Genomic DNA, 23,899 nt, shown 5'->3' on the forward strand with positions numbered 1-23,899 from the left:
GAAGATCTGAGGATGTTCATTTGGGCTGGGGCCGGACAGGGTCTTTGGTGGCGGTGGCAGCAGGGGAACACGCCAGCTCTCACATTCTTGGGAACTCTGCCTGGCAACACTGGCCTGGGGCAGGTCCCCTCACTGCCCTCAGCTCTTACTCAATCACTGCTTTCACCCGTCCCGACTGTGACATACCTTGAGCCAGGCTGCCTCGGCTGCCTCGGCTGCTGCAGAACACAGCACGGCTGTGTTTTCCTGTCTTTGGACTGTTCTCCAGCGCTCAACAGTCTGAGGCCCAGCCTCCTAGTCCCCGAGGGGATTTGCATGTGAATGAGCTTGGCTCTGAAGTCCCAGAAGGCACGGGGTGGGGAGTCTTTCACAAGCCAGGGAGAGTGAATCCTTCCTGGCCCTCCTGCCCAGCCCCTCTCAGTCCCGCTCCCCTGGGATGGTGGGCACTGCCAATTTCCCACCTGCGGGACGCCCGCTTCCCAGGCTCTCAGAGACCCCTCCCTGTCAGCCCTCTTTTTCTCCCCTTGCTCCTGCTGCCTGGAGACCATCCCCTTTTCTGTCCAGACCCCTCCCTGCAAAAGGGCAGTCCTTCCCGGGAGCAGTGGGAGTCTTGGACTCCAAGGACCTGCCGGCCCCATGGCTCAGGCCCCACACTGTTAATGGTGTCCAGCATTTGCATGGACACAATACCTTCTTAGGGCCTCATCCCAGCTCTGTTAGGAGCTTTTTACTCTGATTAACACGTAAATAAGAACACTGTACTGGGACTATCATACACCTGGGCCCTGAGCTGGTTCTGCCATTAACCGTGCCTTGTGACTTTGAACCAATCACTTCACTTCACTGAGTCTCACTTTGCCCATCTAGGACAGAAAAGAGATAAACTTGTTAGCCTTTCATATCCTTTCTATCTCTGAACTTCTATGGTTCTTTGATTGCAGTTACTGGGCCAAGGCTAGAAGTCGGACCATCAGGATTTTGTCTCAGGTCTGTCATTCCTAGGCTGTGTTTCCTTGGGGACTCACGTCACCTCTCTGGGCCCAGAATCACAATGTCTGCCTGAAATGCATTCATTGCAAGACTGCCATCAGAAGCAAATGTAATGAAGAAGGTGAACATACCTGTGTGCTGGAAAGTTCCACACAGGGGAGGGAGATGACTCCTACTAGGATTACTGTTATTAATAGTAGCCTTACAGCAAAATGACTTGGCCCAAATCGAAGCATCAACCTCCAGCCCCTCTCACATGAGGTCATCTTGAGTCTTAGACCCACCATCTGTGCTATTTTTACTTCTATGGCTTTCAAGAGCTTCTGGAATGCAGTACACAACATGCACGTGCACACACACATCTCCTTTTTCCCCTAGTCCCAGGCTCTCATTTGGAATCCAGTAACTTTAATTTGCTCCTTCTCATAATCTTTAACTGAAATCTGGGTAAGTCAGTAACCTAGCAAGATTGGGCTATGGAGCCCTGGGCCAGTCCCTGGAGATGACAGACTTAGCAGGAGGGTGACCCCCAGAGCACATAGCACTCCCTTGTGAGTCATAAGTCCTGGGCCCAGGGCTGTGAATGAATCACTGACCTAAATTCCCACATCTAGAGCCATCTTTTGAAATACAAGGAAGTGAGGAGATTCCTGGACTTATATTCTCTTGTGGGATAGAAGTTTTTAGAGATCCCTCCCATTCCTCTGTGAAATCAGCATCAGGTGTCCCCCACCTCCCAGGGTTGCCAGGAAGCTCCTCAGAGAGCCAAAGGGACCCAAGACAAAGGCCACCTCCCAAATGCAGTGGCCAGACCATGAGAGCTCTCGAGTTCCCTTTCCACCATCAGCCTGGACTCTTGGGTCCTCATAGGACAGGAAGTCTGTGCTGATGACTTCAGTGAGATTAGGAATGAAGGAGTGGAACCCAGAAACCAGAGAGGATCCAGGGACAGTTCCAGTCTCTCATTCTTCTTCACATTGGGGAGTTATCCTTGCCCACCTAGCAGGGGGTCAGCTTGATGACCAGATCTCAGCCCTCCTGCTCTTCTCACTGAGGTTCTGAGTGCTGTCTAGATCCCAGGGGCCCTTCTAAGTTTCACAAGTATTAGCTCATGTCGTGTTCACAACAGCCCTGTGATATTAACACTATTGCTGTCCCTGTGTCACAGATGAGAAAACCTACACCCAGAGTGTATCCAATGTCCTAGAGCTGCCATCACATAGTACCACAAATGAGGTGCCTTATAACAGGAATTATTCAGTCACAATGCTGGAGGCTGGTCTCATTTCAAAGTGTCAGCAGGGCTGTGCCCTGAGGCTCGGAAGGCTCTAGGGAAGAACCCTTCCTTGCCCCTTCTAGCTTTCTGGTGGTTGTTTACAATTTTTAGCACTCCCCAGTGTGTATGCATGTCTTCAATCTCTGCCTCTCCCTAGACTTGGCTTTGCATGTGTCCCTGTGAACAAATGTCCCTCTCATAAGGACACGAGTCACTGGATTAGGGTCCCCCTAATGGTCCAGCCAGCATGATGTCATCTTACCTTGATTACATCTGCAAGGACCTATTTCCAGATAAGATGGAGTCAACTCCAAGGGTTAAGACTGGGCTATATCCTTCAGAGAGGGGGGACACAATTCAACCTACAACACAGAGCGTTTCAGTGATTTTCCCAGCATCTAACAATTGGTGAAGATTCATGGGTGACTGATAATACAATGAAGTCTCTCATGATCCAGTCTCATTAAGGGATTTTCAGTAAACAGAAAACTTTAAAAATTCAAAGCAATTCATAATTCAACTCACTCTCTTGAGAAACCAAAACAAAGCAGAGATGTTCTTACCACAAAGTCTTAAATGCCCAATCCCTCCCACCTCCATCTCTCTCCCTCTCTCTCTCTCTTTCTCCTTCCTCTTCTTTCCTACAAACTCTTCATGAACTCCACACTAAGGGACTCTTCTATCTTTCTTCACCCATTCATTTTCACCCCACCCACTGACCCCCTCCTTGGACTTCATGATCACAAAGATCATCTCCTTACAGGAGGCCTTCTTTTCCATGCATTGCTGTATGTGAACGTTAGTTATTCTGAATTTCTTGATTGTTTTATCAGAATTTCATTTTTCATCATATAATTTTGTGGAAATAGAGCAGAGATCATCATGTCTTTTTTAGCTCTGTTGGGACCCAGGGGCTAGAAGAAAAGGTTAGGTAGTGACAGAGTGAAGAGGAGTCCCCATACCAGAGACTCTGGTGGACATGAGAGACAGAGGGCCCGCAAACCGGCGCTGAGCTTCCAAGCTGGTTAGTTGTCCCTCCTGTGTGCCCCCTGTTTGTTGACCTAAACTAATCATTGACAGAAGCTAGAGGGAAGTAGTTGTGGGTCCAGGTGTCTTTTTAAAATACTTTTAAAATATAAAAACAGAGAAAAAAGAAAGATCTGTAGTTCAACTAGCCATTCAACTGTTAGTTCAAACTGTTAGTTCAACTAACAATTTGCTCTAATTCCTTCTTCTTTTTATTTTCAAAGCATACCTTCTACATAGTTGTGATTTCACCATGTATACAGCTTTTTTTCCTTTTTTGCTTAATATAACCTTCTAATAAAGCCTCCAGATCTTTGTAAATTCTCCACTAATGTGATAAATAATGGCTGCCTAATATTTACTAAATCAAGGCAAATTTAACTGTTCCCCCTCCCCAGAATGGAATATTTACATTGTTTCTGGATTTCTATCATTATACATGACTGCTCTACATATCTTTATTCACAAAAATTTTTTCCGCACTTGGAATGTCTTCCCCTAAGTTATTTTTCTAGATAGGGGGCCAAGAGAGAATTTTCCAAGTCAAGGATAATACAAATGGCCTGATCCATCTTAGAAGTTAGTGAGGGTCTCATCTTTGCAATCAATCGTAAAAAGGTTGCATGGTTTTTGATAAGGGTGTGGTAGAAAAAAAGTTAGACTAAGTAACTCTCAAGGCCTGAAGAACCCACGAGATTGAAATTCTCCAAGTGCCTGTTCAGAATCTCAATCTCAATCTCAAATCTTCCCTTTGTCGCAAATTATTTCCTCACCCCATAGCATATCTATTGCTGTGTGACAAACCACTCTAGAACTCGGTAGCTGAAACAACAGCCATTTTATTTGCTCAGGTCCTCTGGTCAGAAGTTTAGGCTAGGCTTAGCAGGATGGTCCTTTGGCTGGATTTGCCAGAGGCCATTCCAGTAGAGGCTTGACTGAAGCTGGAAGGTCCAAGATGGCCTCACTCACCTATCTGGCGGTTGGTGGTAGCTGTCAGCTGGTTGGTCTACAGACCTCAATTGGGATGATTCATCTCTGCTCTATGTGACCTTTGCTTCTCCAGTAGGCCTGGCAGAGCTTCCTCACATGGAGGCCCCAGGGCAATATTCCACAATGGGAAAGGGCTACAAGGCCCCCTGATGCCTGAAAGGCTACAGGGCCCCTTGGAAGCAGCACTCCATCTCCACATACCACATGCCTTTTGTCAAAGCAAGTCACAAGGCTTGCACACATAAGACCTACTTCTTCCTGAAGTACCTTGTCATATACAGCTAGAAACACATACTGACACTTTCAACATTGCCTAGAGATCTCCTAAGCAGAGCCACAAGCTTAGTGTGTATGATTTTTCTACCTTCTATGTTGCCACGGGCAAGTTGTGTCAAACATTTCACCACTACATGATTCAGGTCGCCTTTGCAAGCTTCCTGTAGCAGTTTGTCCCTGCTTTTTCAGTCTCTACTTGCTGCCAATCCAAAACCCAAGCCACAGGTCTTAATTGTTTGTTACTATAGTACTGGACTTCTGATTCCAGTAACTGTACCAGCCAGAGTTCCGTGAGGAAAAGCAGAGCATCTGTGAGCAATGTGAGGTAATCGCTATTTTGGGTATCAGAAATCACGTGACTAGAGGAGGCGCTGTGGCAGTGAAGGGTGGGGCTGGTCGTTGGAGGACCATAGTCACTAATCAGCTCCTGAAGCCCTGGCATGGTGGAGATGTTGGCATCTGCTGGGGAATGAGAGAATTCAAGACCATCTAAGGAGCCAAAGTGGGCCTGTGAAGGGGGTTCAGCAGGGAGGGTTCTGTGAGCAGTTGTTGGCTTCGAGCAGCTCCTACCTCAGTAGGTCCACGTACAAGTATCTGGCGATAGGTCTAGGTCATTGCTGGTCATCAGAGCAGTAGTTTCCAGCAGTGATGGATACAGAGTGGAGGAGAGTGAGGATAAGCTGGAACCTATCGGGCACATCTACATCTGTCCATCTCTGTGTAGGATCACAAAACAACCTTCAGACAGTAAGGACTATTGTGTCCTAACTCATACAAGTGTCTGCTTTGGCCAACTCTACTCCAGAACTATATAGGAAAGGAGATTCTGGGGAGTAGTTTCCAGATTAACTAAATTTACAGTAGGACAATCCAGGATACTCCATGACTATCTGACTACATTAATTCTGAGAAGTTCTTCAAAAGCCCAGAGAAGATGTCAGAGAAGCTCCAGGATATAGCCTGGGGACACTGACAAGAAAAGCCTTGAGGTTTCTGGGTCTGTAGTACAGCCTTTGTTTGCTTGCCTCAAGCCTTCAAGGAGAAGGAGGTTATTGGTTAGGGAATTAGGATGCTGCAGTTATTGGCCTGAAGCCACTACTCAGTAGATAATGACCTAGCCTGATTCATTTAAATCATGTGGCTTTCAAGGCTTCCCATTATAAAATGAGAACAGGGGCACCTGGGTGGCTCAGTTGGTTAAGCGTCTGCTTTCAGCTCAGTTCATGGTCCCAGGGTCCTGGGATGGAGCCCCACATTGGGCTTCCTGCTAAGTGGGGAGATTGCTTCTCCCTCTACCCTTCCCTCCATTTGTACTCTCTCTGGCGCTCTCTCTCTGTGTCAAATAAATAAAATCTTTCAAAAAACAAAATACAAAGGTAAAATAAAATGAGAACCATCATTCCTGAGCTACCTTTTCCATGCATTGCTCCAGGGACTGGTAGATAGCTGTCAGTGTATCTGTTCAACTCTGATGAAATGACTTTACAGACATGTGGAGAACAGCTGCAGCTGTCCTCCCACAGAAACTGGGCCAACGTGTCTGCTGTCCTGCCTTAGTTTTGCCAAGGTTTGTGCGGTTTATACAGGTGAAAATTCATAGAAAACAGACTCTGGCTTCTTCTCCTTAGATCTCTCTTCCCAGCTCCCTGTCCTCAACAGAACCCCTTTCCTATGGCAGGTGGTAGTGGGAAGGAAGGGACAGTTGAGACCCTGACTAACTCTGGGATTTCATTATTCCCTCAGCATGAGAGCTACCCTGCCCTCCACCTACTATTTCCATCTCCTTGAGTCCTATTCATCTTTCAGGCCTCAGCTCAAAGAACATTCTCTTCTTCCTAAATTTTTTATGATTCCCTTCAGCTCAATGTCATTTTTTTTTCCTTCTTTGACCCCCTGGGGCTTCCTATCTTTCACTGCAATAACTATGACCCGACAATTCCCTAACACATACCCACTTGAGCATTTATATTATTCTCCTACTAAATTTCACTTTCCTCAAGGCAGGGGACTTGCTCTTTAAGCTCATGCAACAAATAAATAATTTTTGGCATCCTCCACTCTATAGTCCAGACAGAATTTGGTATATAAATACTTTTTGAATTGAGTTGAAAGAACACAAATTGAGGACATGCATCCATGTGTTGGCACCCTAAATGACAATAGCCTGAAAGGATATGGTTGCCATAATAAGAAATAGAAAAATGAAGAGTCTGTGATCCCCAGCCAGATGGTTCTCTATTATGAATTCCATGTCTTCATTTGATAAGGTACTTCTCTCCATCATGTTAATATGATGACCCTAGAAATGGGACAGTCCAAACAGAAGCAAGGGTTCAATCTTCTGCTTATAATTGAGGTAAATGATTTCTGTAGAATTTTATAATTCATAACAGAGGGCTACACATATTAACCAAGGTCAGTGACCCCACCCCCACCCCCGTCTGGGTTATGGTAGGAGCTGTCACTGAGCCACATCCTCTCTGGGAGACAGTCCATGCACCCAAGATAAAGTTTAAAGAGGCCCTTGAGCCAGAAAAGTTGTCTTGGCAAAGTGCCTATGTCTTTTGTCATGTACTCTCTGGGTTGGTGGGTTCCTTTCTTCAGGGTCAGAAGAGTTCCAACAGCAAAACTGATATCAGGAAATGCTTGTGGTTATCTCTCTACTCCTGAGCAAGTCACTGGCCCTCTTTGGACCTCAGTTTCCTCTGGAGGGTGGTTGAAATAACTTTTAAAGGTTCCTCTTTCTCAGCTCTGATATTCTAAGACTCTATTCTGAGCTGCAAGCTGAATTCCTAAGCTTCCAGAGCCTTCTCTTCCCTGCTCCTAACGGTAGGGATGGCTCAGATTTTCCATAGGCCTCAGCTGGAACATGCTTACCTGTTCTCTGCAATATTGTGGCTCTGCATGTGATGACTGTTTATCTGCCATCATGAAAATGTCCTTTATCCTGCAAGTTACAAGAGAGTTTATTATCACAGATCTTCATTAGGTCTCCCCTGATCCATGTTATCTCTGGTTGGTACTACAGAGAGTAGCTACATGGAAAGTGTCCTATCTACAGAAACTTTGGGGATATAAAAATACAGAAAGGAAGCTGTCGAGTCTGGAAGTGTTAATGCTCAAGGCATCACTATTCATTAAGTAGCTGACTTGGTATTACATGGTTCTAGATCACGAAGAAGTTCAAGTTCATCGAGTTCTTCAAAAGAAAGCAATCAGTGTGTCAAAACTCCTGCTCACCATTTTCTAGTTGGCCCATTGAATGTATGGGCATGATGACTTGTTAGAATACCAGTACATCAGATTGGAAGAGGACATATAGCTCAGCTAGTTCAAAGCCCTGCTCTACCAGGTGGATAGTTGAGAACTAGAGAGCAGGCGGTCATGGAACAGTTTATGGTAGTCAGGAACACGCCCAGGACCTCCAACTGCCAGGTCGATCTACCTTATACTACTCCAAAATAGAAGTCACCAAGACAGTGGTCTCCCCTTCATGCCTATTTTAAGTCTTCACTCTAAACCTACTTAGTCTTATTTTTATTAAGTTCTAATAAGAGCAGCTTAACTAATTTCTATTTTACAACACATTTCAGTTAACAGACTGATTAAAAAAATAAAAAGACACAAAATAAAACACTACATAAGGGAGACATAAGAACTGCAAAGGCATTATGGTCGGGGGTTGTTCCATGCAGGGCAGGTAACATGACACAACACAATATCCCCAAGGTGGTTGACATTCATAATAATGTCCCTGGATCACCAAAAAGAGTTAGCATGTTTCACCTAAGAAATCAGGGATTTGTATAAAGCACTTTGAAAGGGAGGCCTGGGTGGCTCAGTTGGCTAAGCACCTGCCTTCAACTCAGGTCATGATCCCGGGGTCCTGGTATCAAGTCCCACATCTGGCACTTGTGCAGTGGAGAGTCTGATTCTCCCTCTCCCTCTGCTGCTTCCCCCCTCTCGTGTTCTCTCCTCTCTTGCTCACTCTTTCTCTCAAATAAATAAATATTTTTTTGAAAAAATAAAGCACTTTAAAAAGCATTACATCAAATAATAATAATAACAATAAATTAATTAAGTCAGGTAAAACTTCAGCTATCTGGAAAACTCAGATAACCAAAATAATAAACCAGCCATGGTGGTCGAAGAAGTGACTGTGTGCAGATAGGTACAGTCTACAGTAATAAGGCTGGTGTGAGTTTGGCCAGTATCTGCAGAGAAGAGAAATAAACAGCAAAGCCATGATCTCATCTTCTGTTTACACTTCAGTTCCCAAAGTTAGTGATTAATTTTCCTTGTGCTTTGTTGCCAAGGCAAATTGTTTTTCTTTAAAACTCCCACTTATCTTAAATAAATAAATCATTAGTTTCAAAACAGAAGTGTCAAATGTCAAGATACTTCTGACATACTAAGCTAATGAACAAAACAATGAATGCATTAGAAGCTACTAGAGATAGGCAGAGCCTTTGAGAACTTTCCTTTAATGACTTTGAAAGGCAGCAAAATCATTCTAGCTAAGAGATTTTCTCACGCATTTTGGCTAAGATGTTAATCTGGAGGTTGCAAACACAAACACAACCTCTAAAGAAGCCAGTTAGTGTAAACGATACAGTGGTAGGTAGACCAAGTATGCATAGTCAAATACGTATACCAATCAACTACCATATTGTGCTTCCCAAACCAAACTCACACAACATCAGCTTATGCAACCAGTTCAGGATCTGTACTTGGGTCCCTGAATTTACACAGGGCCTCCGGCTCGTCCAAAGTAGGGAACTCTTTCAGCAAATAGGTCATTTTTGCCTCTGAGTCTTAACACAAACACAACCATTTCAGAGAAGATTCCAGTCATTCCTGAATTATGAAGACCACCTATTAAACATAGTTCTATTTACACAATTTCCCTTTTCAGACATTTTCATGTCTTTCCTTTACTCACAGAAGCAAGAGTCACACAGTGTTATTATGGTGTTCAAGCTCGGTCTTTTTTTTTTTTTTTTAGCAGTTGTTACCCTCAATAATAAGGCAATATTTTATTAAAATATTGCAAGAGTATAAAATGAAAAGCAATGACATGATTGATAAATTTAAAAGAACATGCCCTGAATTTTCTCTTAGAGACATGACAATCATTGATATTTACTTCCCGGCAAAATACCTGAGGACAACAAGAGTTCTAATATTCTCTGTACTTGTTATTCATATTATCCTGGACCCATTACTTTTTGTTCCATTTCACAAGTAAGATTTTTTTTTTAATTTTTTATTTTTTATAAACATATATTTTTATCCCCAGGGGTACAGGTCTGTGAATCACCAGGTTTACACACTTCACAGCACTCACCAAAGCACACACCCTCCCCAATGTCCATAATCCCACCCCCTTCTCCCAACCCCCCTCCCCCCAGCAACCCTCAGTTTGTTTTGTGAGATTAAGAGTCACTTATGGTTTTTTTTTTTTTTTAAATTTATTTGTTTATCTGAGAGAGAGCGTAAGCAGCTCAGTCATAATCTCATTTCAACCTACCCTGCAATGTACTTCTCCTCCTATAATCCCCACAGACTCCCTGGTTTCTCATTGTCCTCAGAACACCCCTCAAATTTTAGTTCTTGACAACAAACGTTTGTTGGGTAACTGCTATGCCCCAGGTCTCCCTCCACCTCCACCTCCACCTCCAGGCACTGAAAACGCATCTGCAAAGAAAACAAAGTGTCCGCTCTCCTGTAGTTTCCATTCTGATCCTTTCATCTCCTTCCGAAGTGCGTTCCCAGTGCTTGTGTTCCCTGCTGAAGCCCTTGTCGCACTGTATAATAGCCCTGTGTGTGTGTTTCTGTCCGACTAAACCCTGTCTCCCCATGCACAGCTCCCATGCTTTGCTCACAGGGAGGCACCCACTGAATGCTCAATGACTGACCTTTGGAAATGTGGTAGTTCCTGTTGCATATGGAATCTACCCGTGAAGTTATCTAACTCTTTCTGAATTCTAATATTGAGTTATTTTCAACAAATAAGCCATTTTGCTGTCTATAGGAATGACAGATGTCAAGCTACTTCTGATGGACTTACACAAGTGAATGAAGCACCGACTAAACAGGCACATAGACTTAACCCATACTATGTGATTCCTCAAGTCCCAGAATCCTGCATCCCCTTTCTCTGGGTTTCTCAGCCTGCCTGGTATACTCATGGGCAGACTCTCCCTCTTTTCTCCTGGAGACCAGCAGGGAAGTTAATTTGGGAAGCTACTTATCTTGTTCCCTCTCTCTTTGACCCCAAAGGTAGAAACAGAAGAGCAGGTGCTGGCAACGTTCTGTGGCCAGGAGACTACAGACACAGAGCAGACCCCTGGCCAGGAAGTCGTGTTCTCCCCTGGCTCCTTCATGTCCATCACTTTCCGGTCAGATTTCTCCAATGAGGAGCGATTCACAGGCTTTGATGCCCACTACATGGCCGTGGGTAAGTTGGAGAAGTGGATGGCTCATCCTCAGGTCTCCCTTTCTCTCTAAAAACTAGAAGTACCATAAGCTTTCTTTTTCACAAGGAACACATACATACTCACCATAGAGATTCTGCCATTAATGTCTTACTGCATTTGCTCTATCATATATCTCCCCATCTATCTTCTATCTATCCATCAATCCATCCTTTTTGGTGCATTTCAAAGTAAATTGCAGACAGCAGTACACTTTTTCCTAAATACTTTGGCATGCGAATCATTTTGGTGAAGAGCAGTATCTATCTATAATTTTCTTTCTTTGAATGTAAAATTTTTATTCAATGAAATGGACAAGCCTAAGCACACTTGCACTTGTTGATTTTTGAGAAATTTATTTGTATGTGACCCAAAGCCCTGACAAGATATTGAACTTTACCATTGACCCAGAAAAATTCCCTTATATTCCTTCCCAATCACACTCTGCTCCCATCTCCCTTAGAAGCAACAACTGTTCCAATGTTTTTCCACCATAGATTTGTGTTGCCTCTTCTGAAACTTTATATAAATGAATATGCACAAAATATATTCTGGAAGTGAGGATTCTTTTACTCAGGGTAAAGTTTCTGAGGTTCGGTCATGTTGCAACACATTGATAATTTGTTCCTTTCCTGGCAGAGCAATTTTCCATTGTATAAATATTCTACAATCTGTTTATCCATTCTTCCACTGATGGACACCTGCGCTCTATCCATTCTTTTGGCTCTCCTTACAGAGGTTCTCCTTAAGGAGGTTTCCTGTACTAGCCTTTTTCTGGACATATGCTTTCACTTGTATTGGGTAAATATCTAGGAGTAGTATTATTGGGTCATAGAGAAGGACTATATATTAATTTCACAAGAAATTGCCAGACCTTTTCCAAAGGGTTTTTGTACCATTTTATATTCCTTCACCAATGTATCAGAGTTTGATGTTGTCAATTTTTCAATTTTTAAACTTTAAAATTCTGGCGGGGTATGTAGTGGTACCTCATTATGGTTTTGACTTACATTTCCCTGGTGACTAATGATGTCAAGCATTTTTTCATGTGCCTTTTGGCCATTCCTGTATCTGTTGGGGAAAAATATACCATCAAATCCTTAAATCGGGTTGAGAACATACATTTTAATGTTTACATTTCCACTGCTGAGGGAAGTGACATAGAGAGAGAGGCGCAGCATGGACTAGACGTGAAGAGTGAGCTCTGGAACCAGCCTCCCTGGCTGTGAATGCTGACTCCACCACTTACCATCTCTGTGACATGGAGTAAGTTCTTTAAAGGCCCCACATCTCTGTTTCATCATCTGTGGAATGTGGATGGTAAGAGGGTAACAGTCCTGCTTGCTATTACCACAAGCGTTAAAGGGTACTGGCATCACGAGGACTCAGCTTGCCTGGCCTTGAACCTAGCTCTCTGCCATCTTGGGTAAGTTGCCTTGTGCTGCTCTGAGTTCCAGTTTCCTCATTTGTAAAGGGAAGGAATGGCTACTTCTGGGCTTTATGTGAAGCTAGCACAGGGAGTGGCCCATACAACGTGCTCTGTAGATGGTGGCTGTTGTCTTCATCCTCACACATGGATTGATTGCCCTGCAGATGTGGACGAGTGCACTGAACGGGAGGACGAGGAGCTGTCCTGTGACCACTATTGTCATAACTACATCGGCGGCTACTACTGCTCCTGCCGCTTTGGCTACCTCCTCCATACAGACAACAGGACCTGCCGAGGTGGGGCCCAGGGACCACACTACATATCACCATTTTATGCCATGTTTTCCAATAAGATTAGGGGAGGCTCCGAGGAGGGACAGATACGGAGTAGGAACAATTAGAAATGAAGCCAGAGAGCTCTGCCTCAGATACCACATGGACGAAGATGCTGAAATGCCCACCAGCTGGGAAGTCTGGGTTCAGGTTCCCAAAGGACCACATTTGAGAAGCCCTAACCTCTAGACCCTCTTTCTTCCTCAGCAGCAGGAATTTATGCTCTCCTACTGTAGATTACAAGCCTGGCCAAGTTATGGGAAAACCTAGGTTTCCTGATCCCCTTGCTCTGAGCCATGAGCTTGGCCTCACCCAGCAATTCCTTTTCTCCTCACTCCCATGGCCTCCCAAGTTCCTCTGTGATCAAAAGAACCTCAGTCCAAAGGAAAGATGTGGGAAGAGAGAGGCAAAGAGAGACAGCAAGAAAATGCCCCATTCCTTCTCTCTTCATCTTCCTGTCTAGTCAACATGCCCACCCAGCTGTTGTGTCTAGGCAGGGCAGCGATGGAGAAATGGACAAATAGAAGGCTTCAGCCACTTTCCCTGAGGGCCTCCCTGGCTAGTGGGGTCATTGCCACAGAAGAAAATGGTGAAATGTAATCAGTGCTGTAAAAGAAGTGTGGGCTTGGCACAATCTTACCTGAGTTTACACTGCGTAGCAAGCAGACATGTCCCAGAGATGGTGACCCTTGGCAGAGAATAAAGACAACGAAAAAGGAGGGTGCTTCAGGCAGAGAGAAGAGCTTCTGCAAAAATTCAGAGTCTGAGGCATTGACAGCAGATTAGTATGGATGGTTACAGGGTAAGGATTTGTGTTTTAGGAGAGTCTCATGGAAACCACGTGGGGGATCATTGGAGGAGAGCAAAACGGGAAGCAAGACTTCCTTTCCTTCCTCCTTCAAAAGATTCCCTTGCTTCTAGGGGAAAACAAAACAAAACAAAACCCATGTGACTCATCATAATAAAGCAGGCACATACAGGAGGTTTCTTCAAGAGGGTTCTATTTTCTCTGCTTTTCATTCTGGAGGTGTTTACTGAGTATCTACTACATGCTAAGTACAGTGAGGGCTGAGAATGAGTAGAGCTTCTCAATCTTTGTTTTCAGTTTCTCCTCTGCCTCCAGGAGACTTTTTAAACATTATCTTCCTAATTTCCACTAGCTGTGAAATCTTAATACCACAGGTAATACTATATATGTGTTTATGTACTCTGTCCAACTGTGTATTATGAATAAAAAGAGTAATCACTCCAAAAAAAACCCCCAAACAATTTTAGCCCCCATGGGGGCGATGTCACCCCCCAGAGAGTGCTTGGGGTAGGAAATGAAAAGAGATGAGGATTCAAGAGGATTCAAGATTCTCTTAACCATGCTCTGCAGCTCAAAGCTATAGGACTTCCGGTTAAGCGTGCCCCTTCTCTGAGCCAGTTTTCTCACTTGCAAACGAGCACAATAATTAGGGGCTTAGAAAGGATTGACATCCCAGATTTAAGATGGGTCAGCCCAAGGAGAAAGTTTTGGTGGCCAATAAAGGGCCTTTGCAGGGCTAAGCTATGGCCATGACCCCAGGACACTGGGTCCTTTGTTGCAGCTACAGTGGGGAACAAAGCAGAATCCCTGAGCTCAGGGAACTTATAATTTAGTGGGGGCAAGAAAATACACCAGCAAATATACTGCATAATGTCAGGTAGTAGTCAGCAGCAAGAGGAAAAACAGCAAGGTTAGACGCCAAAGAGTGAGAGTATGTGTGAGGGTCCTGTGTTGGATGAGGGATCAGGAAGACTTTGAACAGAGAATGGAGTTCTGGGCTGAGGGGAGAACAAGAAAAAGAGGTCCAGTTGATTCCCCCTCCCACTCTGTCTCAAAACCTTTCCATCTCAGACCGATCCTTTCCCCTCACCAATACCAGAGAATCTGATGAGAAGGCTTTCACACTTACTGCCTTTGAGTCTTAACTCTGAAAATTACTAGATGTGTGATCTTGGATAAATTAATTCTACCCATCAGTAAAATAGGGATAGTGATGCCTTCCCTGATTGCCTCTCAGGACCAGTGGGAAAAATATAGTAACAGATAAGAAAGGGGTTTCTGTGGCCTTAGTTTTGGTGTGCCATTTTGCTCTGGTTTATTCCCACAGTGGAGTGCAGTGACAACCTCTTTACCCAGAGGACCGGCGTGATCACCAGCCCTGACTTCCCCAACCCTTATCCTAAGAGCTCGGAATGCTTCTACACGATAGAGCTAGAGGAGGGTTTCATGGTCAGCCTGCAGTTTGAGGACATTTTCGACATTGAGGATCATCCTGAGGTGTCCTGCCCCTATGACTACATCAAGGTAAGCCTATAATGGATGCTCACCCTGGAGATGCTGGGAAATCTTGGTTGAATTGGGAAAATTGATATTCTTGGCCCTTTATTTTCTCCCAGGATAGGGGATCAAGCTGCTTGCTTCCCAAGAGGTCATTATATAAAATACCATCTACCAGCTTAATCGGATCCAGCCTAGGGTTCTTCCCTGATTGAATGCTAACTTCTTGGCCACCTGTAAAATCCCTTTTGCCAAGTTATATGATATCATCATGAAGTAATACCAGAAGTGAAGGTCACAGGGACCATCTTAGAATTTTGCCTACCACACGCAGTAGCTCAGGAGCTATGCTGTGAGCCTTCTCCAGGCACTTAATTTCATGGGGCTTCACTTTTTCCCCCATCCACAATAAGGGTGATAAGATAGAGATATCACCCAGGATTGTAGAAGTCACCAGATGAGGGCTTGGGAGTCCTGATTCTTGGAGATGGAAAGAAAAAGAGTTAGAGACACAGGAAGGACCTGGTCCTGGGAGTCCGAAAATCCAGATCAGCTAATAGTGCCTACTTCCTTCTCTCCATTCCCCACTGACTGCATCCCAGGCCAAACCCCATCATCTCTCTTGCAAAGCTTCCAGCTGGTTTTCTTGCTTCCACCCTTGCCCTACATTGTCTGCTCTCCACGGCATCGAGGCTGAGCTTTATAAAAGCCAGATTAAATCAGGGTTGTTCTTGGAAGTGAATGTAAATTCCTCAACACCATGTGGTGTTCGCCTGCCTTTCCTACTTCATGCTATGGTACTCCCTCTGCTTCAGCCACTTTGGCTTCCTTTCTGTTCTTAATACTTGCTGGGCCCTTTCCCACCTTTGATTTTAACCTTTACATATGCTGTTTTCTCTGCCTGGAAAGTATTTTCCCCTCTTCCTTAGGTCTTAAATCCAACCAAAGAAGCCATCTGTGACCACCTATTTGAAGTTTTATTACAAAAATAAGTAAAGTTTAATCTAATATATAAATAATAAATTAGGTTACACAGATTTTACCACATAAATTATAAATATATAGGATATATTTATATTATATGTATATATCATCCTGATTTTTTTTTATAATTTGTGCCACCGCATATAATTATTTTGCTTGTCATTTATTGTTAGTCCCACTCCCCCATCCCTGCCATCCTTGACTAGACTGCAGATTCTGTGAGAGCAGAGGCCCTGGACAGGGCTCTGTCCCATTCTGAGCCTGGAATGTTCATCTCTGAGAAGAGAGTTATTAGCCTGCCTCATCCACTACCAAGATTGTTGTAATCTGTAAATGAGAGAGTGGAGATGGAACTCTTTGGTGAATGGTGATGCCCAATAAAAACACACTAGGGGTTCCTATGGAGGCTTCCAGAAAACCGGGGTGCAGTACAGAGATGGTCCCAGCAGCTGCTACCACTGATCAAATGTAACCCTTTTTCTCCATCTTGCTCCTCATAGATTAAAGCTGGTCCAAATGTTTTTGGGCCCTTCTGTGGAGAGAGAGCCCCAGAACCCATCAATACCCAGAGCCACAGCGTCCAGATCCTGTTCCGCAGCGACAACTCAGGGGAGAACCGGGGCTGGAGGCTCTCATACAGGGCAACAGGTAACATGGCCTCTCTCTCTGTGGGTCATGCTTGCTCACTGTGCTCAGCCCTCATGGGGCAGTGGCTGAGAGATGAGGGGTACAGGCTTGGGACTCCCCTGGGGTCGTGGCAGGACCCCCAGCTCTGCTACAGAGGAGTGTGGAGCCAGGCACATTCTCCCTCCTGACTCAGTTTCCCATCCATATAATGGGGGCAAGAGAAGCAATAATGGTGGGTTTAGACTAGACATAGCTTTCAAACCTACTACACTTCAGAATCACATGAGCAGATTTAAAAAAAAACAACAAACAAACAAAACCCCACCTATTTCCTAAACTCTTCTCTTTCACACGGATTCATTGGGCCTGGAAAGAGCCCTCCCAGTTCAGCTCTCTCCAAGGCTGGGGCAGGGATTTCAGTGTGGGCCCAAAGTTCGTACTGTTTCATCATGGCGGTTTGACTCCTGTGGCCACAGACTGATAGCACCCACAGGCGTCATTCCCCAGTACTCCAAGGCAGCCTGTCCTGGCCCAAACTCTGGGAGAGTCATTTACCCCAGCAGTCTGCAGTAAGCCGAGGAAGAAGAGGGTGCTGGGTGTGGCTAATCCAGCTCATAGATCTGATATCCTGGTCTTTCCTGCATTATCACATTGGTGTCCAATTCTAGGGAGAGTTTGTCCAGGAAAAATTGTCAGGGGTAAACTCGGGCCTGGGAATCCAGTCCAATGTAGCCTTTGGAAGGGAAAGCTCAGAGGCATGTGGTCACAGTCTCTCTAACACTCTGAAGAATGGTCTTGGGGAGAAAAAGCAATTAGAGTCATCCTGAGCAGCCCAAGAGGACAAATTCTGCCCTGTGAGAGCAAATTACAAGGAGACAGATTTTAATTGAATAGAAAAATACTGTTCCTTTGATCAGAGGAGTCTAGTAAGAAAGGTAAAGGTTTGCTAGGTATTGAGTTCCCTGTCACTGTAGGAATACAAAAAGATGTTTGGTGCCTACTATGGAAGATGTTGTAAAGGCAGCCTCAGACAAGGATTGCCCGCAATGACACCTAATATCCTGCCCAACCCTGAGTCGTGATGAAATCATTTGGCCAACCACCTCGTTTTACAGATGAGGAACTAGAGGTCCAAGTTGGAAAGTCAGCTGCTCAAGCTTCCAGAATAACTCTTCAGGGCCTAGAAGGTGCAGGCCCACCGCACCCAGTTCTGTGGGTTTCCCCTGCACCACACCTTGCACCCCAGGGACGAGCTGCCTGTTGCAGACTTTTCCTTGTTTTCTCACCCACTGTCCTTTCATTGCTCTCACCAGGGAATGAGTGCCCAGAGCCACAGCCTCCTGTCCACGGGAAAATTGAGCCCCTACAAACCACGTATTCCTTCAAAGACCAGGTGCTCATCAGCTGTGACACAGGCTACAAAATGCTGAAGGTACAGGGTCCTGCTGGGGGAGGAAGAGCCACCGGGCCAGAGAAATGCTCCAGGGCGTCCCAAGGCCGATGGGCTTCCAGAGCTTGTCATGGTCCCACCATAGGATTCCCTAACTTCCCCATAAACCTCCAACGTGTTCCAGAAATTCCAGTCCTTTGAAAATCCAAAGCATGCATCCCAGATTTTCACCTTTGGAAATGGCACAGAAGTCTTCTATCAGAGCTTGGGCTGATTTGAATATCAAAAACAAATCAAGATTCATTCATCCCTACAATCAGGACAGACAACATTAACAAAGTTCATCAATCAGGCCTACTGGGGGAGACTGGGACAGGAAGGAGAGCTTTTAGAGATGGCAGACAGATGGTGCTCACTCTCCTAGGAATCACCTGGCTGATTTAAAAATAATATGAAATGACCTCACAGGCCCCTCACTTGAGGTGAATTAAAGCAGAATCCCTGGGTAAGGGTCGGTGATTGGTTTTTTGTTATGTTACCCAGGTGAGACTGGTATGAGCCAAGCTAGAGGAGGGTTCTCAGGGAATGCGTCTCCACGTAGGGTCCCCACCACAGCATCACATCACTTATTAGAAATCCAAGCCATGCTCTCCAAGCCAGGTCCACTGAATCAGAAACTCGGGGCTGGGTGGGGGGGCGGGGCGCGCCGGGAGGGCAGTGGTCTGTGCAAAAGATAGTGATGTCTACTATGTTTGAGAGCCACGGCTCTAGAACAGGAGTCAGAGGTACAGTGTTCCCCTTTCAGACAGTTGTCCAAGCCCTTTCTTCCACACAGTCCTTGCCCCTCTCCAGAGTAGGAACAGGAACCATGAATTCAGCAACCTCTATTTCCTATCATCGACCTTGCCCCTGGAGGACCGTGGTTAGAAAATCTCGGTCAAGGACAACTGGCTTTGGAATTTGAGCTGGTTATACTGGGAAACAACCTCCTTCGAATGCCACAACTTCTTCATGTTTTTTCCTAGGATAATGTGGAGATGGATACATTCCAGATCGAGTGTCTGAAGGATGGGACATGGAGTAACAGGATCCCAACCTGTAAAAGTAAGAAAACAAAATTGGTCTGTGATAAAGACAATGAGCTCCCCAGCACTGGTGGGTTCTAACCAGAGACCACACAAAGGTGAAAACTTAACAGGTGCTCTCAAAGAAGGTTGGGGGCAGGAATTCAGCAAACACATAAGGGCTAGACCAAAAGGCTATTGTTTCTCTGGGCAATAAGATACCAAGATTCCGAAGGAACCTTCTTGTTGGTCCCAGTTTACTTCCTAAATACTAATTTCACCTCTGCCTACAGACAGGTTGCCAAACTTGCTAAAGGAGTAGCTTGTCCCCAGGTTTGAAAAGAGCTCTGGCCATTGCTAATTAAGGAAACTATTTCAGAACCAGTGCCCAGAGCTCAATGACCTTGCCAGTCTCCGTGTGGCCATCAGCCATACCCACTAAGGTTTCTGGAACAGCTCATGATTTAGGGCCTGTCAGGAAAGGCTGTGAGGTTAGTGCAAAGGGTCTGTGTAAAGCAGGGGACACAGCTCTGTATTGGCTCTTGAGATGCAGAGTTCTTGCAGTGCCTCTGCTCCTCACCCACCTTGCAACCATGGACAAGATCCTTCACCTCAAATTAAAATAAAAAGTTGAACTAGCCTTAATACTCTAGAACATATTGGGGGCATTTCTCAAATACTGCTCACTTAGTGAGCATTGTAAAAATATACCAGCTGTCACGCTGTCCCCTTATCCAGGTAGTTCTAGTTCGAGACTTGTAAAGACCACAGTTCTAGAAAACTCATTGCAGCAGGACTAAGGAAGGGAGGTGTGGTTATGGGAAGGGGAGGAAGAGAAGGACAAAGGGGAGGATTGGCTTTAGGCCAGACAGGGAAGAAGTCAAGTGTTAGGGTTGGTCCCGCCCGGCTGCATTTCATGACTGCATATAAACTGTGGTGTCTTTGTCCCTTCTTCTGAAAGGCTCAAATTCCCTAGGCAGGCAGATCCACTCATGGAGGGACACTGTCAGGGTGAATTCTCTTGAGGCAAATCCTAGGCAGAATGTTTGAGAATATTTGCCTTTAAATTTTTTTTAACAAGATGATGTGGCTGGAGTCAGAGCGCAATGAGGGAAAGGGGGGCATCTTATGCCTTCAACAATCATTTTCTGGGTGCCTCTAGAGAACTCAGATAGAAAAGACAAGGTTCAGAATCTGAGGAACTCAAATGCCAGGAGACACATTCCCCACCTCGTCCAACACGTGGCTCGCGTGTAGTGCTAGGACTGAGTTCTGTGGGAAGCACTGGGCAGGGCAAAGCAAGGGGGCATTCTGAAGGAGGAAGGAAAAGAGAATGTGGTGTGTAGAGGGTAGGGTAGGTTTAAAGTCAGGATGTTCTAGATCAAATCCAGACTCAACCCGTTGAATGTTCCCAAGCCATGCACTCAGACTTTTGGCCTCAGTTTCCTGCATTCTTGATTATTCAAAGGACCAGTTGAGTTAATGTACATATCATACCTGTGGGACCAACTGGGAATAAATGAAAGCCCCATAAAAATGTCTTTCCCCCCCCCACCCCCGCCACCACCACTCCACACCAAACAAACCTCCTCATTTGGCAGAGGCTTTTCTCTCATTCATGCTTTTGGAAGGCAGAAAACTTGAATAATAATTTTCCCCTAATAATGCATGCATGCTTTTTTAATTATAATGGAAGTTCTGGTAAGAGTAACACACTACTGTATTTGATGGTACCGTCTCATGTGACTTATGTTAGTATACTAAAGAATGCCTGTCATTTTGTACTAGAGAAAAGAAGAATTTTTTTTTTCTCCTGAATATGACCTGGTTCTTCCAGGATAGCCTGGATTAGGATTCTTAGAATCCCCATTCAGACATTCCTGGCATCTCTGCTCATTCACTGAGCAGGTTCCTACTAAGCATCTCTCTGCCCCAGGCACATGCTAGGTCCTAAGGGAGGTATAAGGATGAGCAAGACTGAGAAATTTCAAGCCCTGAAGGATTATGGGAAAAGAGGTGGGGAACAGACAAGAAGTGTGCATGTGTAGTGAAGTCACTTGGGACAGGAAGTGGGAATTATGGGTGGTTGTCCGGACCCTGCCTCCAGCTTGTCATGTTGACCCAAGGCAAGTTCCACTCCACCCTTAATGTCGTACGCCAGATGAAGGCTTGGACCAGATGAATACAAAGCTCGTTCCAGGGGCAGAATGCTGTAATTTTTATGAGCCAGGACTTATGACTATGTAAATTCTCAGAGTGGTACAAATTCCACAATCCCAAACCCTCACCCACACCAGCTGTACCTCAACTGCATTCTTAATCAGCCTCGTGGGGCGATTTCTGTATTTCCTGCATGAACTGTTTCTTGCTTTGCTTGCTAATTTTTCTCTTTCTCTTCTTTCTCTCTCTCTTCCTCTTTCTGCTTCCTTTGCCTGCACCTCCTGACCCTTCTTTGATCTTCACCCCGGTGGCAGAAACCGAAATGGATGAGGAGAACGAACTCGGGTCAGAGCAAGAGACAGAGTGAAGGACGGGACCCCACAGAGTGCAGACGTCCAGGAATGGACCACTCACGAGACCCTGGGGCCCCAGAGCTCCTGCACCCCTCCCCACCCCACCAACACTCCATTTCCAATTCCTGTGCGGATTAGTGTGGATGCTGAACAAGACAACACAGTTGAGCAGTTGAAACTGCTGTGTAAAGAACAGTTTTCCCCCTGGAGGGCTCACCCGTCCTTCAGTCAGTACGCTGGAAAATAATGAAAGGACAGGGAGGAATTTTTGTTTTTTTAAGCACCTCCAAGTGAACCGTACTCTTTTCAAAGGACAGATGACTTTGGTCCTAGAGACGCAAGATTTCATATATAACTACGTGGTCCTTAGCTGACCAGGTCAAAGTGGGCCCTGGTTCCTAATCCACTCCACACTTGAAGCTGAAATGGGCCAGAAGACCTGTGACTTGATGACTTTACTGTTTTTATCTGTTGCTCCTTTCTAACAACCATGAGTAGGTGAAACTAACACTAAGTCCTAGAGCGTAGGTTTCGCAGGAAATCTAGACAAAGCCTCATCCACGAAAGTTTCTATTCCATGTGGACCTAACACAGGCGTGAAAGTGCATTATCTGAAGTTCTGTCCTCTGGGCTGGAGCTTACAAATCTCGCATTTCTGAAAACTCCCTGATTAAAGGTTTCAAAAGATAGGTATCACCCTCAAAAGCCACAGTCCTCACCCTCCAAGCCATGGGACATCACTGGTCACATGATAAAGGGCTCTGTGGTGGTGGCGGGAATCTCTGCTTCAGCCTGAACAAAACCAGAACAGACGCATCAGAGAAGCCGTGCTTTACGCTGGGACTGCTCAGTCTGTGTGCTGATTAAATGGGTTCTTGACGCAGGCAGAGCCCTGCAAGGGTGGACAAGGGCAGGTACCTAGTTTGTGGTGTCAGCCTAGGAAAGGGATGCCCCTGAGAGCAGAGGGGAGGTGGGCAACAGAGATGAACATCAGCCCAATCTGTATGTGTAAGCCCCCAAAGTGTGACAGATACTGTACTCAGTGAGACAGAGGGAATCCTAATAGAGGCAGAAGATTTTATATGGGCCGCCATAATGGCAATCCTGAGTAGCATAAGATAAAATGCACCGGAGAGATGAACCTCTGTAAGGAGAAACAAGGAGGCAGCCCTAACCAATTAGAAGACTAAGAAAAGACTTTCAAGAAGAAGCAGTGTTTGATCAAGGCCTCAAGGAGGCCAGAGCATGGACCCCAGGGGTTCCCGTGTAGGGAAAGCAGGCGAGAGAGTAGCACAGTTAGGGGTCCTGTGATGCTGGAACCCAGGGGCACCGAGGGTGGGGACCAAGAGGCGCTGGGGTAGGGGGCCACCCCGAGGCCGGAGGGCCAGGGGAGCCCATGGTGTGTCATTCTCCAGGAAGTCCCAGATTGTGGCAGAACACACTCAGGACAGTGGCTCAAGAAAGATGTGTCTGAAGGAAAATAAACGGCAGCCAGAGAGGACGGCAGAGACAGAATGTGGACTGGTGCGTCCCATCCCAGAGGATGATGAGCAAGGGAGGCCAAGGGGAGGGACAAGGGAAGGGCCTTGTGATTCCGGGGTGTGGAAGTGGCCAGAGGGAGTGTTAGAGAGAGGATGAGACCCTTCCTAAGGTAAAGAAGCAAGACCAGCTGAGGAAGCGGGTTCTGGTTTAACATCTTTGACTGTGCCGGGCTCAAGGCCCTGAGGAAAAGGAAGTCGTCTCTAGGTCCCAGAGAGACGTGGCCGTTCATCTGCCATGGTAGACTTGGGGGTAAAGGCATACCACCCCACTCACCACACCCAAGCTGAAGCAACCCTCTATCTTATACTGCATCTCACCTCTATCTCGCTAAAGGGCCAGCGAAGTTACTTCTCTGAAGTGATAGGAAAGCAGGCCCTGTATTCAGGAAATCTCTCCCTTGCCAACCAAGTAACAGGCTCTCAGTAGCCTGACCAGCTAGCCGTGTCCAAGGCCAACACTTCAACTGCTCCCTCTGGAACTAGGTATTAGGTCCAGAGAATACTTTAGGCAAAATGAGCTGCTAGAACAAAGTTAAGAGAGACAAGAGTAATACCAAGATCCAGGCACCACTCATTGGCATTTCCTTAAAAAAAGAAGAAGAAGAAGAAGAAGAAGAAGAAGAAAAATCAATCGCTTTGAGACTCAGCAGGAAAATACATTTAAAACTGTGTTGTGGTTT

The 23,899-nt window shown here is 45.5% G+C and overlaps 1 protein-coding gene across 3 annotated transcripts in view; it reads left to right on the plus strand.

Annotated features, from left to right (window-relative positions):
* Nucleotides 1–23,899, plus strand: part of MASP1 (mannan binding lectin serine peptidase 1) — a 65,597-nt gene that overhangs the window by 18,095 nt on the left and 23,603 nt on the right. For 2 of the 3 annotated variants that reach the window (XM_032338016.1, XM_032338026.1), the window contains 6 exons: nt 10,841–11,018; nt 12,628–12,759; nt 14,931–15,127; nt 16,585–16,732; nt 18,025–18,143; nt 19,127–19,205. In XM_032338016.1, coding sequence (XP_032193907.1) covers nt 10,841–11,018; nt 12,628–12,759; nt 14,931–15,127; nt 16,585–16,732; nt 18,025–18,143; nt 19,127–19,205 — 853 coding nt within the window. Of the gene's footprint in view, nt 1–10,840; nt 11,019–12,627; nt 12,760–14,930; nt 15,128–16,584; nt 16,733–18,024; nt 18,144–19,126; nt 19,206–21,639; nt 23,823–23,899 lie in introns of those variants that run through there. The other variant, XM_032338034.1, reaches the window with a different exon arrangement.

The sequence above is a fragment of the Mustela erminea genome, chromosome 1 (genome assembly GCF_009829155.1).
Source record: "Mustela erminea isolate mMusErm1 chromosome 1, mMusErm1.Pri, whole genome shotgun sequence".
In the NCBI taxonomy this organism is placed as follows: Eukaryota; Metazoa; Chordata; class Mammalia; order Carnivora; family Mustelidae; genus Mustela; species Mustela erminea.